A 15,781-nucleotide genomic window follows, 5' to 3' on the forward strand; every position below is an offset into this window, starting at 1 on the left:
ATCTTGCCCTCAACAGGCTTAGAAGCAACAAATGATCAGCCAATCTCTGCTTAGAGACCTCCAATGAGGACATCTCAGGCAGCCCACTCCCTGTGGACAACTCTAATCGTTAGAAGTTCTTCTTGATGTCAAGTCTACATTTACCACTTTCCAACTCCTACCCCATGTAATGGGCACAGGACTGCAAAGGTTCTTTCCTCTGGGGTCAAGGGAAACTGAAATCCACTTTGACATGATAGTATCTCAGATACCTGAACTAACCCTCTCTCTCCCCTTACCCCTTTCTGAAACTATCCCTGTCATCATTTCTTACAGCACAGTAGTATTCCATCACAATCACATACCACAACTTGTTCAGCCATTCCTCAGTTGATGGGCATCCCCTCAATTTCCAATTCCACCACAAAAAGAGCTGCTAGAAATGTTTTTGTACATGGGGGTCCTTTCCCTCTGATTTCTTTGGGGGTACAAGCCTACTAGCAGTATTGCTGGGCCAACAGGTATACACAGTTTAATAGTTTTTTGGACATAGTTCCAAACTGTTTTCCAGATTGGACTAGTTCAAAGCTCCACCATAAGTGCCTTAGGTACCTATTTTCCTACATCCCTTCCAGCATTTGTTATATTCCTTTTTTGTAGACATTTGGGGAGACTCTGAGATTCAAAAATTCTGTCATATATCTGAAAAATGGGCTGTCCAACAACTGGCTTTGATACCTGCCTCTACAGATATTCAGGAGTGGGGAACCTGTGGCCTAGAGGCCACATGCAGCCACAGGTTCCCCACCCCTGGATGGGCTTTGATAATTACAAAATCGACCTCCCTACACAAGCAAAGAGCTACGGCCCTGGCCCCCAAACCTGGCACAATTGGTTCCCCTTACTCTTCCCAAGAAAAGCAGTGGAGTGGTGATAAACTAGAGCAAGTCTAGGGAGCTTAGAATGCTGGGGAAGACTATGTTGATGCCACTCATTTGGTATCAGCCTCTCTTAAGTTGGTAATTTTAAAATTTTAATGGTAATTTTAATTTAAAAATTAAAGGTAATTTTTAAAATTTTAAAAATTAAAATATTGTATAAGCTTAATTAATAATGTTTCATACCTAAAAAAGCTTTCCCTGCTATCCATAATATATTATAATTCTGATGCTAAACTCTACTTCCCAATAAGCAGGGACTTACAACCACTGACCCTTTGATCATGGAAGATAAGGTTTTAGAATAGGCAGCAACACCTTCATGATTGTCTCTCAGTCTTCCCAACCCTGACCAGGTTGAGGTTTCAGAGATAAAGACAGACAAGAAAGAAAGGAAAATTTCGTTGTATGACCCTGGGCAAGTCACTTAATCCATATTGTGTCAAAAATAAGTAAACTATTTTTTTTTAAAAAAAGGAAAATTTATGGCATTGTAAACTAACTAGAGACTAAATTTGTAACTGAAGTGTAATATCTTTGCAAATTATGGTTTGAATGCTTTTTCAAATGCTGAGATATCTTAGTGGATTTTTCAAAGAATGGGGTGAGGTTTGCAGCTCTTTAGGATTAAGATTACATGAGAAGCGCATTTAAGACCTTTATTAAAAAATCATGCTTTCCCCTGGAGGTTGATAGATTCGTTGTGTTGGTAGAAGGTAATTTTACTCCCTAAGAAAATCTCAAAGCAAAAGGGGGAAAAAAGTTAGGTCCTATTAGGTGAAAATTAGATCCTAGGAGGATATTTTACCATACCATTGCATTTTCTTCAGTGAATAATTAAACAAAACTTAATTGTTTAAGTAAATTAGGAGCAAAGTCCCCTAAAAGAAATTGGAATAGAGGGTGGGGAACTTGTGACCTCAAGGTGCATTCCTGGAATAGACTATGCAACTCAAAATGTAAAAGTTTCACAATTAATGAGTGTAGTATAAGAAAATTTGTATAGGAGAGATTCAGTAGGGTATTAGACTGGGATATGGCTGGAAAACAAGATGAAATGGATAAATAAAGTAGGGAAGGTGAGTGAAGTGTCAGATTAGGAGATTTTGAGGTTTGTAGGGCTTTAATCAAAGTCAAGCAGAGAAAAAAAGGTTTAAGAAAGTGGGGGTGAGAGGAGAATGGGTAGAAAGTTAAAGAAACTTGGAATCCATTTGTACTGATAATGTGAATGGATGATAACAAGGAGGTAAGAGTTTGGATTAATGGAGAGTGATGTTTGAGGAGGTTTTTGATCTCATTGACATAAGAAGCATATACAAAACTAACATCATTTGGAGAAATACCTATTGGCAATTTAAGATTGACAGTATTCTATCAAGTTATAATATTTATCCAATGGAAACTGTAGAAACAAACTTGGAGCATGGAATTATTTGGGGCATAGCATACTGAAATTCTGCCCTTGAAGGAAGCCCTAAAGAAACAAATCTAGTTAGATTCTATAAGTAAACTAAGTCAGATTACAGATAAAAAGTTGTTTGCAAAATCCTACACTTATAAAACTACAAGACCACATTTAAAAGAAGTCACAATGGGCTAACTGAAAGGAAGAGATTTGTGTGTCACCAAAATAATCCTGGGCAGATAGGGCACCAGGAGGAGGGGTTCCAATCTTTAGGTGAGGGATACACCGTCATTCTATCATTGTTTACAATTTCCATATTTTAGGAGAGCATCATGGGCTTCGAATGAGGGAAATGAGAATGTTAGGCTGCCACATCAAACCTTTGGAAGCAAGCTAACAAAGCAGGGGGGCCTTGGGAAATTTGAGATTTTGAATGATACCACTTCTAATTGTAAATCCAGATTTCATTTGACTGAGTTTGTCCTTAAAATAAATTAGAATGTGGTTTCATTTAAAGTGAGGTATGTTCTCCTAGTATAATTATGATGTTTTACCCTCTATAGGTGGATGAGACCTTAATGCAAAATATACTCGATATGTGACGTTAAGGTGACATGCTTAGAAACTGTATGAATAGCCCTGGAATCAGGAGGACCTAAGTTCAAATCTGACCTCAGACACTTGACACTTAACTAGCTGTTTGACCCTGGGTAAGTCACTTAACCCTATTGCCTTGCCAAAAAAGAGAAAGAAACTGTATGAACAAGAATTTAAAATGTAATTGCTTCAGAATTACCCTATACTGGATTTTGAATGCAATTAGTTTAGAATGCCATGTTGATAGATGAAGTGATTTTCTATGAATCAAAAATGCATTCAATTGAATTGATATTATTTGACTGGAAATTAATTTTGTTTATGTTCTAAACTCTGTAATATTGTTTATGTTACTGTGAGACTTCTAATTTTTCTTGTATTGTGATTTTTGGGAAATCATCGTATAAGATATTTTGTGAATTTGAAAAATTATATCCAGAGAGTGATATAACTATGTCCCTCAAACTTAACTTGTCTTTTAATCTGGACACTATTAGACTGTGAATTGAACTGTTAGAAAATGTGGTCACACTATTTCAAAACCGTTGAATATTTAACTGGGCATATTTTATTTAAAACAAACAATTATTCTAATTTACTCTTTAGGAAGAATACTACAGACTTTGCAAGTTCTTATCTGTGAGGTTCTTTGGGTACTTCCCAAGTTCCTTGGGACCTTCTATTTGGGCAAAGTCATAAATATTATCAGCCTTGGTGACAACATGTTGTGAAATTCTAAAGTAATAAAGTAATTTAATAAGAAACTATGATTTCTCACAGTTAAAGTAATGAGTTGTACAAGTTTGTTTTATAAGAAGGGATTTTTATCTACTAGATTGGCTATTACTTATTAAAATTATAGAATTGTACCTGGAATAGTATGTATTAAAGTTATACCTTTAAGCCAATTTAGTCTCAATAGGCCCCGGATTTAAAGATTTTATTTTGGACTTGGGGGTTAATATGCCATACCTTAAGGTACGGATACCTGTCAGCGTGGAAGCTTATAGTGACTCAGATCTTCCTTACTCCAGGCCTGGTACTCTATCTGCTATACCACCCAGCTGCCTGGGATTATTTTAGTGACAGCTGTCAACCATTTACCAAAGGTTTGGTCCAAAGAAACAAACAGAAACCATTTCCTCCATAATCGAAGGTTTGTCCTAAGAACAAACAGAATGGGGTTCCCCACTTAACCAAAGTTTGTCCAAAGAACAAAGAGACTGGGGTTCCCCTTTACCACAGGTTTCTTTAAGAACAAACATAATGGTGTTCACCTTACCAAAGGTTTGACCAAGCAGCTAACAGAATCAGGCTGTATATGTGTTTATTTATATACATGCTTATATTATATATGTGCTTATTTATTCTCATTAAGCCAGAGAATCATGCATGCATAGAGTCAGAAAATAATTCTGAACTCGGAGGTAAACAAGCTGATGGAGATCCTTTATACACTTAGAGCAATCCCAACTAAGCATGCCAGTGTCAACCAAGATTATAGTCTCCATATGTGTTAACCATATATGAGAAAGAAATTTCTTAACAGGTTATAAATACAGTAAGATAAGAGAATGTCAAGGTGTCAATTGAAATGTCTGTTTATCTTTAACATGAATACACACACATATATATGTATATAAAACCACAGCATAACATGCATCTAAAAAATACCAAGATAAAAAAAGTCCCATTATTCAAGATAGTGTCTGGTTCAAGGCATCTTGCCCTGGACAGTCATAAACAGTAGAATGCTCCTGATCAGCTTCATCTGGCCTTGTAGTTGCTGACACAGGAAGGGGCATTTGGAGTTCACTCACAGAGCAAAGCAAAGCATGTCTGTTATGCCAGAATGCACAAAGAGTTATGATAGGTTAAGCTCAGAGTGGGCCAAAAAATGTCTTTCTCCTGATTGGCCAACCCAGGTTTGAGGCCTTTCTCAGGTGATGGCAGGGCTTAAAATGGTTCACACAGGTAAATCTCTTCCTTTCAGTTAGCCCATTGTGACTTAATGTAGCCTTGTAGTTTTATAAGTGTAGGCTTTTGCAAACTCTTCTTAACCTATTATCTGCCAGTTTACTTGTAGAGTCTATTTAACTAGATTTGTTTCCTTAGGAGATGGGAGATTATGATTTTCTTCTAATTTACTTTGTCTAATCTTAATTGAAGAAAGCATTATATGCTGAAAATGTTTTACTAAGCCTGTGTGACCTTTATGGCCTAAACCATAAGGATTGTTATACGTTAAAAAATTATTTCTCTGCCTCTCTGATGTAATTTTCTATATAAAGACTTGTCAGAAACTCCAATTTTGATTCAGGGTTAGTTTTTGAATCCCGCCCCTGTGCTTATGCATAATGAAATGTAGGTTTTTACCTATAATTTCTGTGTTTTGGTAGGTTTATTTCTGCAGCGGTAACCTACCACCCGAACTCAAAGTGGACATATTTCTCCCATCATAAAAGCTGTTTTCTTCTTCTCTTTTTCTAGATTGTTCTTCACTTCTCTAGAGCTGCACTACCAGTCTTGTTCTCTCTTTGGTTTCTTTGGTGAGGCTTGCCATCGCAGGTTCCAGTTCTTCTGTTCTGCTCATTATTCTCATTTCTCTTTTAAGCCACTCAGAAGGTGTGTTGTTCCCTCTTCTCTTCACATTCCTGAGGATCCTCGTTCTCATGAAGAAGAGCTGAATCTTTTTCCTTTGTCTTGAAGGACTTATAGATGCCCAAGTACCTTTACTAGATCTGGAGGCCGTATTTCTTTTGTTTTGTCTCTTGGCTTATCTGTGTTCGAGGTCTTTGGGAACCTTTGGTAATTTCAGTTTTTTCCCCTATGACTCACTTTCGAGGGCAGGGCCCCTCCAAGAGTAGGTACTTAATAAATGGTTATTGAATTGACTCCCTTCCCCCAAAAGGAGGCCCAGCCTCCGCCAACATGGGGTTATTTGGGCTCAGCTCCAAGTGACCTCTGGGTGGACAGGCCTGGGCCCACCTGGGTGTTGAAGAACGCTGGACGCCCCGCACTGTGTCCAGTCCCAGCGCCCGGTCCCTCAGTCCTCCGGCTCCAAGGCCTGGGGCTTCCGGGTTGACTTCTGTGGGTCTCTGAGGCTCTTGGGGTGTGTGTGTGTGTGTGGGGGGGGGGGGTGACACCCATCCTGCCCCACGTCCGCGGTCCCTGCCCGGCGGCACAGAACGCAGCCCGCCCCACGACCCCTGGCTGGCCCCCGCGAGCTCCCGTCGTCTGGAGCGCCCCAAGGCCACCGACTGTTGTCCATCCGTGCCGGCCCAGCGGACTTCTGCAGCCTGGAGTGGAGACCTCCAGGCAGAGGGAGGAAACGCCTCCGAGGTGGGGTGGGCCTGCACCCAGAGGCGTGGGGGAGGGGCCGAGGGAGCCGCCGGCGGCAGTTCATGGGGGGAGGGGACAAGGGCGGGGCCGGGCTGCGGGAGAACCTTCCTCCTGGATTCCGGGGGTCCTAAGTCATGGAGACTGCAGAGGTGAATTATCTTTGGCCCATCATTTCTGTTTGGGAGCCTTCGGAGCTTCAGCTCAGCAGAGAAACGTCCAGGCCGCCATCTTGTTGGTCATGTGACCCAGAAGCTCTTCCCCTCCCCCCCGCCCTTAATTATTCCCTATTTATCCCGTCTGTAGCTTGTTTGGGCCCTTGTTGGCTCGCTGGCGGCTTGCTCTGCCTTTAGACCGTAAGCTCCTCGAGGGCAGGGGCGTGTTAGCCTTTTATTGTATCTCCAGGCCTAGTACTGGGCCTGGCACAGCATGATGATGATGATGGTGATGGTGCTGCTGGTGGTGATGGTGATTCACATTCATGTAGCACTTACTATGCATCAGGCCCCGAGCCAAGTGCTCTAAGTATTACATCATTTGATTCTCACAACAGCCTTTTGACTACTACTGCTAGTACTACTACTACCGCTACTAATATACTACTGCTACCACCACCACTACTACTATTACTGCTACTACCACCACCACCACCACCACTGCTACTAATACTACTACCACTACTATTATTATACTACTACTATTACTACTGCTGCCACTATTAATATTATACTATTACTACTACTACCACCACTGCTACTATTACTATTTATATAGCACCTACTATGTGCCAGGCACTGTGATAAGTGTTTTATAAATATTATCTCATTTGAACCTCACAACAACCCTACAAGGTAATAATAATAATAATAATAATAATAATGATAATAAACATTTATGTAGCGCATACTCTCATTTGATCTTTATAACAACCTGGCAAGGTAACAATGATAATATTATTACTACTACTACTACTAATAATAGCCAATATTTATTCATATAGTGCCTACTGTGTGCCAGGCACTGTGCCAAGTGCTTTACAATTGTTATCTCATTTGCTCCTCATGAAAATAACCCTGTAAGGTAATAATAGTGATATTAATACTACTGCTGCTAATGACAGCCAACATTTACATAGTATTTACTCCGTGCCAGGCACTGTGCTAAGTGCTTTACAATTATTATTCCCACTTGAGCATCACAGCTACCCAAGGTGGCAGGTACTATTATTATCCTCACTTTACAGATGTGGAAACTGAGGCAAACAGGTTAAAGCGACCTGTCCGGTTACACAGTGAGTCTCTGAGGCAAGATTAGAACTCAGATCTTCCTGATTCCAGGCCTGATGCTCTGTCCACTGAGACACCTGACTGACATTTAATAAATGTTTATTGATTGACTGAGATATAACCCACCTAAACAAAAACCCTTGAGGGGGGAGGTGGTATGAGGTCCTTGATAATTTTTAAGAGGGTACAGAGTGTAAAGGGGTTAAGGACTATAAGGCGTGAGAACCACTGTACTAGACTGATAATAATAACGATAGCAACGATGATAAATAGCGAACACTTATATACTGCTTTAAGGTTTGTGAAGCATTTTAAATAAATTATCTCATTTGATCTTCACAACAACCCCGTGAGGTAGGGCTGTTATTATCCCCTTTTTACGGCTAAGGAAACTGAAGCTGAGAGCATGTAAATGACTTACCTAAAGTCACACAGGCAGTTCTAGTCTGAGGTAGCTTTTGAACTCAGAGCTCCTTGGCTCTAAGTCCATCTAGGTGCTATTCAGTCCTCAAGAGGCATGTTCTGTAGGGACTGAAGATTTGGGAGAGGGACCTGTGTTATGTCTGTGCGTTTCGGTGGTTCCACTTCTTCATCCTACCTAAGTTTACTCATTGTCCCGTTTTCCAGGGTTCCTCCCATCAGAAAATGAAGCGTTTGACTTCATTTTAGGATTTCTGAAGTCTAAGAAACAGGTACAAATGTCTTTCTGCAATATCCCGAGAGTGGAGGATGGGTGGGGAGAGTGTGGTGGTTGAAGGGGTTTGTTCACATACCCTCCCTTTTCCTTTGGGGTGTGGATTCATCTTTTGCTTTGCCTGTCCTGAATATCCTACCTCTTTATCCACCCCACTCTTTGCTCTGTGAATGTCATTCTTCTGGGCAGATTCCCCGGGACTAGGTAGTTGTTCAGTGATCTTCTTCTCTCTCTCCTCACCCCACTAAAGTGTCCCATAGTGGGTGCAGTGGAAGAGTGTTGGATGTGGGATCAGAGGACCCAGGTTTGAATCCCAGGTCTTCCGCTTCCTACTTGTGTGACCCCCATTAGACTGTGAGTTCTCTGAGGGCAGGCACTGTCTTTTGACTTTCTTTATATTCCTAGAACTTAGGACACAGTGGCTGGCACACAGTAGGCACCTAATAAGTGCTGAGTGCAGACTGACTGACAGATTTGGGCAAGCCCCTTCACCCATCCTCTCTACACTTAAGTCCCACATGCCACCTCCCATACAGAATGATTCTCTTGTGCTCTCTGTGGATGAAGGGGTGCCCGTTCTGTGATGGACTTTGATGCGGGAAGAAGTGAGCACTGTGTTGGGTAAAACTAAGGAGACAGGTGAAGTGGATGCATGGACCAGATCCACTTTGTCCTGCTTCCTCCCGAGATATCTTTTGGCCCAGCCTGGGAGAGATCCATCATGAAATGGGTTGGATGAGGCAGGAGGAAGGCTCTGTGTGTGTCTCCTTATAGGACGAGGCTACGAAAATGATGTTCTTGAGTTCTGTGACCATCCTGTGCAGTGCTGTGAAAAGTCAGGAACACCGTAACATGGACTACTACTGTAATAAAGCCATGCTGGCAGAGAGAGTGGAGGTGAGGATGCCCTTGGTGGGAGAGAGCTGGGGATGATGTGTCTCTTTGGAAAGTCAGTCACCAAAGCTCTGGGAACAGTGGGAGCCATAGATAGGCCAGAGGTGGGAATGTAGAGAGGGGGAAGAGTCTTGGAAGGGAGTTCTTGGTGGTCTATTCCTCCTGGGTCTTTCAGATGCTGATCCTCGAAGAGCCTGTTGACATGATGATCAGCTCTCTGAGACAACAAGCCATGTTCTGCATCATGGAAATGAGGTACCTGCCCTCCTGGGCTTGCTCCATTGGTCAAAGGGGACCCTCTTGTTAATCTGGGATGGAGGGTGAATGTCCTTGCAACTTCAGAACCTTGCCTCCCTCTGCTTTCCATGGATATCTAGCTGCTAATGTCACCACTAGTGGTCTTGGGGGTCAGGGAGGGGCTCACTTGGGCAGGGGTGAGCTGATAGATGATTGACAAGCAGCTCTCTGATTAAAAACAATATGCATAACACACTTTTAAGTTTAATATTATTAATATTTCCTCATCACTTTCTCAAATTTAGACAATCAACAAAACAATAAATCGAATCCTAATTTGTAGCATTTGTTGATTTCTGAGATGTAAGTACTTAACGATGAAAATTTAACAGTCTGCTCTCTAGAGTCAATGTCTCCAGCACACCCCTGTTTAAGGAGTCAGCATGAACTCCTCCAAACAGGCTGGGAATATCCTCGAAGTCCAGGCCTCTGGACCTTGACTAGGACACCTAACCTCATTCACTTTTATCTGGAGGATATTCTCCACAAGTCCCTAGACAAATACTCAAATGAATATACCCATTCTGGTCTTATTTCAGTTAAGAGGCCAAGATATTCCTTACTTATCTCTTCTTATCCCATTGCCTCCTCCTACCCCAGCCATGTAAACCCAAAGTTCCAGCCCTTACAGAGAATGGAGTTGATACAGTCAGGTATCTTCAGCCTGTTTTCCTTGCCCCCCAACATGGAGACTGACACCAACAGGGAGATCATTAGTCTGTACAGTCAGGTAATTTCTACAGCTGTTCCTCCTTCCTCTGCCACCTGGTTTCCTCTTGGACTTCAATGCCCCAAGTAAGGGGAGGGCAGGGTTTCCTCCTGGCCATCCCTCAACTTTGTCATCTACTCTATTAGACCGTTCGAGCCTTGGATGAAATGTTGCAAGGACTAATGACTGAAACTGAGAACCCCAGCATGCTGGTGCTCATTGAAATCGTGGAGGTGGGTAGTGCTTGCCAAGGAGATTGTTTGTGGGAAGAAATAGAAAAAGATGGAGGAGAGGTGATGTGGTAGAATGGAAATGGCACTGGATTTGGAGTCCGAGGACCCTGGCTTCACTCCTGCCCCCATTATTTACTACCTGTGTGACCTTGGGCATTTCACCTCTCTAGATCTCAATCTCCTCATCTATGAAACCACTAAGGTCCCTTCCATATGTAAATGGTGTGAAGCTGTATATCTAGCTTTCAGGGTAAGACTGAGAATGTTTTGGGTCTCATTATTATATCCACCACAGAAGTCTTATTCTGATACTTCCTGGGAGTATAGAGATGGTCCTTGGTAGTTTTTTTTAATTTTCCAGCTCTTAAGTTTTATTTTTATTTTTAAAATCTATTTTTATTTATTTCATTAAACATTTCCTAATTACACATAAAACATTTTAACAATCATTTTTAAAAATTTTGAGTTCCAAATTCTCTCCCTCCCTTCTGCCTCACCCTCCTCCTTGAGAAGGCAAGCAATTTGATATCGATTATACACGCGAAGTTATGCAAAATATATTTCTGTATTAGCCATGATGCAAAAGAAAACACAGACAAAAAATTAAACAAGAAAAACAAAGAAAATTAAAAAATATATGTTTCAATCTACATATCCTCATGGGTCCTTCGGAATTTTCTTTGATCATTGTCTTAAACAGAGTAGCTAAGTCTTTCATGACTGATCATCATTACAATATTATTGTTTCTGTATACAATTTTCTCTTGGTTATGCTCATTTCACTTTGCATCAATTCACATAAGTCTTCCCAGGTTTTTCTGAAGTCCACCTGCTCATCATTTATTATAGCACAGTGGTGTTCCATCACAATCATATGCCACAACTTATTCAGCTGGTCTCCAGTTAATGGGATTGCCCTTAATTTCCAGTTCTTTGCCACCACAAAAAGAGCTGCTATAAATATTTTTGAATAAATAGGTCCTTTTCCCATTTCTTTGATCTCTTTGAGATAAAGATCTGGTAGTGGTATTGCTGCATCAAAGGGTATGCACAGTTTTATAGTTTTTTTGGGAGTAGTTCCAAACTGTTTTCCAGAATGGTTAGATTAGTTTTCAACTCCACCAACAATGCATTGTGTCCCAATTTTTCTACATCCCCTCCAACATTTGTCATTTTTCTTTTTTGTCATGTTAGCCAATCTGATAGGTATGAGTTGTTTTAATTTGCATTTCTCTAATCAGTAGTGCTTTAGAACATTTTTTCATGTGACAATTGATAGCTTTTATTTCTTCTTCTGAAAACTGCCTGTTCATATTCTTTGATCACTTATCAACTGAGGAATGGCTCTTATTTTTATAAATTTGGCACAGTTCCCTATGTATTTGAGAAATGAGGCCTTTATCAGAGAAATTTGATGAAATTTCCCTCCCCCCAAGTATCTTGTTTTCTTTCTAATTTTGGCTGCATTAATTTTGTTTGTGCACAAAGCTTTTTAATTTCATGTAATCCAAATGCTCTATTTTACTTCCTGTGTGAGATCTGTTATCTCTTGTTTGATCATAGATCTAACAAGTACATTTTTCCATGCTCCACTAATTTATTTATTATATCATCCTTTCTGTCTAAATCATTTATCCATTTTAACCTTATCTTAGGTTTGAGTGTGAGAGGCTGGTCTATGCTTAGTTTCTGCCAAACTGCTTTCCAGTTTTCCCATCAATTTTTGTCAAATGTTGAGTTTTTACCCCCAAAGCTTAGATCTTTGAGTTTATCGAACACTAGATTGCTAGGGTCATTTGCTACTGTGTATTGTGTACCTAATCTGTTCCGCTGATCCACTGCTTTATTTCTTAGCCAGTACCAGATTGTTTTGATGATTACCACTTTGTGATATAGTTCAAAATCTGGAACTGCTAAGCTTCTTTACTTCATATTTAAAAAAATGATTCCTTTGATATTCTTGATCTTTTGTTCTTCTGGATGGATTTCTTTATTATTTTTTCTAGCTCTTTAAAATAATTCTTTGGTAGTTTTATTGGCATGGCACTGAATAAGTAACTCAGGTAGAACTGTCATTTTTATTATATTGGCACTGCCTACCCATGTACAATTAATATTTCTCTAGTTCAGCTCTATCTTTATTTTTGTGAAAGATGTTTTGTAGTTGTCTTCATATAGTCCCTGGCTGATCCTCAGTTTTTGAAGGTTATTCAAGTAGAGTGAAAACTTTATTGATTTCTTCCAAATTAAAAATGTTTCATACATAGCCCTGGTGACAGACTCTGTCTGCCATCTAAGAACCAATCTAGCTAAGTAGGGAGAGGTGTGTCTCAGGCAGGTCAAAAACTAGGTGAGGAATTCTTTGGCTATGGCAACCTGTTAAACAAATAAAGGTACAAATGGCCCTCAGTCCTGGGAAGCTCTCTTCTGCTTCCACAGTGATGACGGTGGAATGGTGGGAAAGGGGGCCATGGTTACTGAGCATGATGCAGATTTAAGGATGCCTATAAATACTAACTTAACAATTGGGATTTTAAAGGCAAGATCTTTGTCCAAATAACCAGCATGTTGATATGTTATGGGAGCAACTGAACGACATCAGTCAGTATATTCTTAGCATAAATGAAACTAGAAGCTAAATCTAAGTGGTACAGGTTTTCCTGGAGAGACAAATGAAGGAGTTGTTGGAGTTGACCTCTCTTACACTCAAGAATAGGAAGAAACATAGTCTAAAGGTCCACCATGAAGATAATTACAGCTTAAGGGCCAACATCTCTTGTCAAGGATGAAGAAGCACAGGAATTCTATGAAGAATTTAAAAATTAAACCAATGTATACCTTGGGTCTCAGTGACTTCAGTGCAATAATGGGCATAGAAAAGAATGGGAAAATTCTGTTGGAAAATATAGCTTAAGATATGAGAGAAGCCAATAGCTTCAAAGGCCTACTCAGAAGCCTTATGCTTTACATCATGAATTCTTTCATTATGCAGAGTCTTCACAGGCTCTGGACATGGTGAGCACTGAATAACAGAAGCCATTAAACTGATAACATCTCAGACAGGAAAACTGATTTTAGACAAGGGAATAATTTCTGAATCAATCAGTCAAAAAGCATTAATTACTGTTCGTGTTTTAGTTTAACCATTGACTAGTTAGAGCAGAGGTCAAAATCAATACTACTTAAAATAGCTCCAACTTAATTTATTTTTTGAAAAGGCTTTTGGTGCTGAAAATGGCTAAAGATAAAGACAATAACTTTGATTTTCACTATTTGGGGTTGAAGTTTATCTGATATGAAGTTTTCATCACAACAAGGAGGTCCAAAGGGCCCCAAACCTGCTGTTAGCTAATACTATGTCTCATAAAAAAACATAAAAGTCAAGCGAAATACTCACCAAGATAACGTTGGCAGATTAGACTGCATGGAAAGGACTAATATATATAAAAAGCCTGGAAGGGCAGATTGGAGCCAGGTTATAAAGGACTTTAAATGCCAAATAGACAAGTTTGTATTTAATCTTAGAGGTAATTGAGATCTATTAGAGTTTACTAGAGTTTAGGTAAATGACAAGGTCAGACCTTGTCTGACATTTAGAAATGTCATTTTTGTCAGCTGTGTGGAGGATTGATTAGGGAGGAGTGAGACTTGATTTGGGGAGATGAATTAGTAAACTAAACAGTCTGGGAGAGAGGTGACAAGGGCCTGAAGTATGGTGGTGGTAGTGTGAGTGGAGAGAATGGTATGGATACTGGGGTTTTGTGAGCCCCAAGAGAGATAATGGATTTAAAGTATGTTACAAACCCTAAAACACCATATACATATCTGTTGTTGTTGCTAGCCTATAGCCATCAGGATTTCAGTCTGGTGATGAACCAGAACCTGAACCTTCTACTGCACTCTTCCTGAGCTTAAGCAATGTTTGTAGCACAATACAGGGGTGTGCTGATCAATGTTTAACTACCAGGCTCTCAAAAAACAAAAGATACATACACATTTTTAAATTGATCATATACTATTAGCACTTGCTTAAATCTAGACAATTAACAAAACAATAAATCAAGCCCTGATTTGTAGCCATTGCTGATTTCTGAGTTATAAATGCTCATACTGAAATTTTAACAATTGTCTGTCAAAAACTGGTTAGTTCCAGCACACTCCTGGATGGATTGTAAGAGATCTTGTGGATGTAGAATAGACATTTGAAACTGACTGGATGTGTAGGATGACAGAGATTGAGAAGTTGATGATAATAAGGTCTTATGAAGTATCAACTCTGGACCGCCGGGGGCGGAGCCAAGATGGCGGCTGAAAAGCAGGGACTTGCGTGAGCTCTCTGCCAGGTCCCTCCAAAAAACTATAAAAAATGGCTCTGAAAAAATTCTAGAACTGCAGAACGCACAAAATAGCAGAGGGAAGCAGGGATCTAGCCCAGGACAGCCTGGGTGGTCGCTGGATGAGGTCTATCACGCAAGGAGCAGAGGGGAGTGGAGCTCAGCGTGGGCTCGGCAGGACCAACCAGACCAGCAGCAGGCTGGAACAGGCCCTAGCGCCCTGAATCAGTGAGCTGTGGCAGTTACCAGACTTCTTAACCCACAAACACCTAAGACAACAGAGGAGGTTAGTGGGAAAAGCTGCGGGGGACAGAGTTCCCAGTTCGGCCATTGCCCCAGGGGCAGCGGGGGAGGTGCAGCTACAGAACTACAGCTGCAGTTACTTCCGGCCCCAGGCCCATCTGGTGGGAGGAATTAAGTGACGGATCAGAGCAGGAGTGCAGAGCCTGCTTAAGATTTGTGTCAGGTCCGGGTTGGTGGTTCTTGAGGAAGGAGGAGTGCTGGTGTGGCAGAGCTGGCTATATAGAAATAGCTCTGAAATCAACAGCACATCCCCTCAAGCTTGGAACAAAGTACTCTTTGCTCTACAAGCAGTCATACCCCGATGAAAAACTCAAGGGTCAAGTAAGTTGGCTGGGAACATGGCCAGGCAGCGAAAATGGACTCAGATTCAGTCTCAGACTTTGGAATCTTTCTTTGGTGACAAAGAAGACCAAAACATACAGCCTAAAGAAGTCAGCAAAGTCAAAGAGCCTACAACAAAAGCCTCCAAGAAAAACATGAACTGGTCTCAGGCCATGGAAGAGCTCAAAAAGGATTTGGAAAAGCAAGTTAGAGAAGTAGAGGAAAAATTGGGAAGAGAAATGAGAATGATGCGAGAAAACCATGAAAAACAAGTCAATGACTTGCTAAAGGAGACCCAAAAAAATACTGAAAAAAATATTGAAGAAAACAATTTAATTAATTGTTTAAATAATTAATAATTGAAGAAAACTTTAAAAATAGACTAACTCAAATGGCAAAAGAGCTCCAAAAAGCCAATGAGGAGAAGAATGCCTTGAAAGGCAGAATTAGCC

The 15,781-nt window shown here is 40.6% G+C and overlaps 1 protein-coding gene across 1 annotated transcript in view; it reads left to right on the top strand.

Moving 5' to 3' along the window:
* Positions 1–9,027: 9,027 nt before the first annotated feature.
* The window catches only part of LOC118846802 (maestro heat-like repeat-containing protein family member 7), a 37,703-nt gene continuing 30,949 nt past the window's right edge, over positions 9,028–15,781 (top strand). Inside the window, exons 1-4 of the mRNA XM_036755523.1 lie at positions 9,028–9,135; positions 9,308–9,387; positions 10,030–10,159; positions 10,285–10,371. Of these exons, the coding sequence (XP_036611418.1) occupies positions 9,028–9,135; positions 9,308–9,387; positions 10,030–10,159; positions 10,285–10,371 (405 nt within the window). The remainder of the gene's footprint in view (positions 9,136–9,307; positions 9,388–10,029; positions 10,160–10,284; positions 10,372–15,781) is intronic.

The sequence above is a fragment of the Trichosurus vulpecula genome, chromosome 4 (assembly GCF_011100635.1).
Source record: "Trichosurus vulpecula isolate mTriVul1 chromosome 4, mTriVul1.pri, whole genome shotgun sequence".
NCBI classification, from domain to species: Eukaryota; Metazoa; Chordata; class Mammalia; order Diprotodontia; family Phalangeridae; genus Trichosurus; species Trichosurus vulpecula.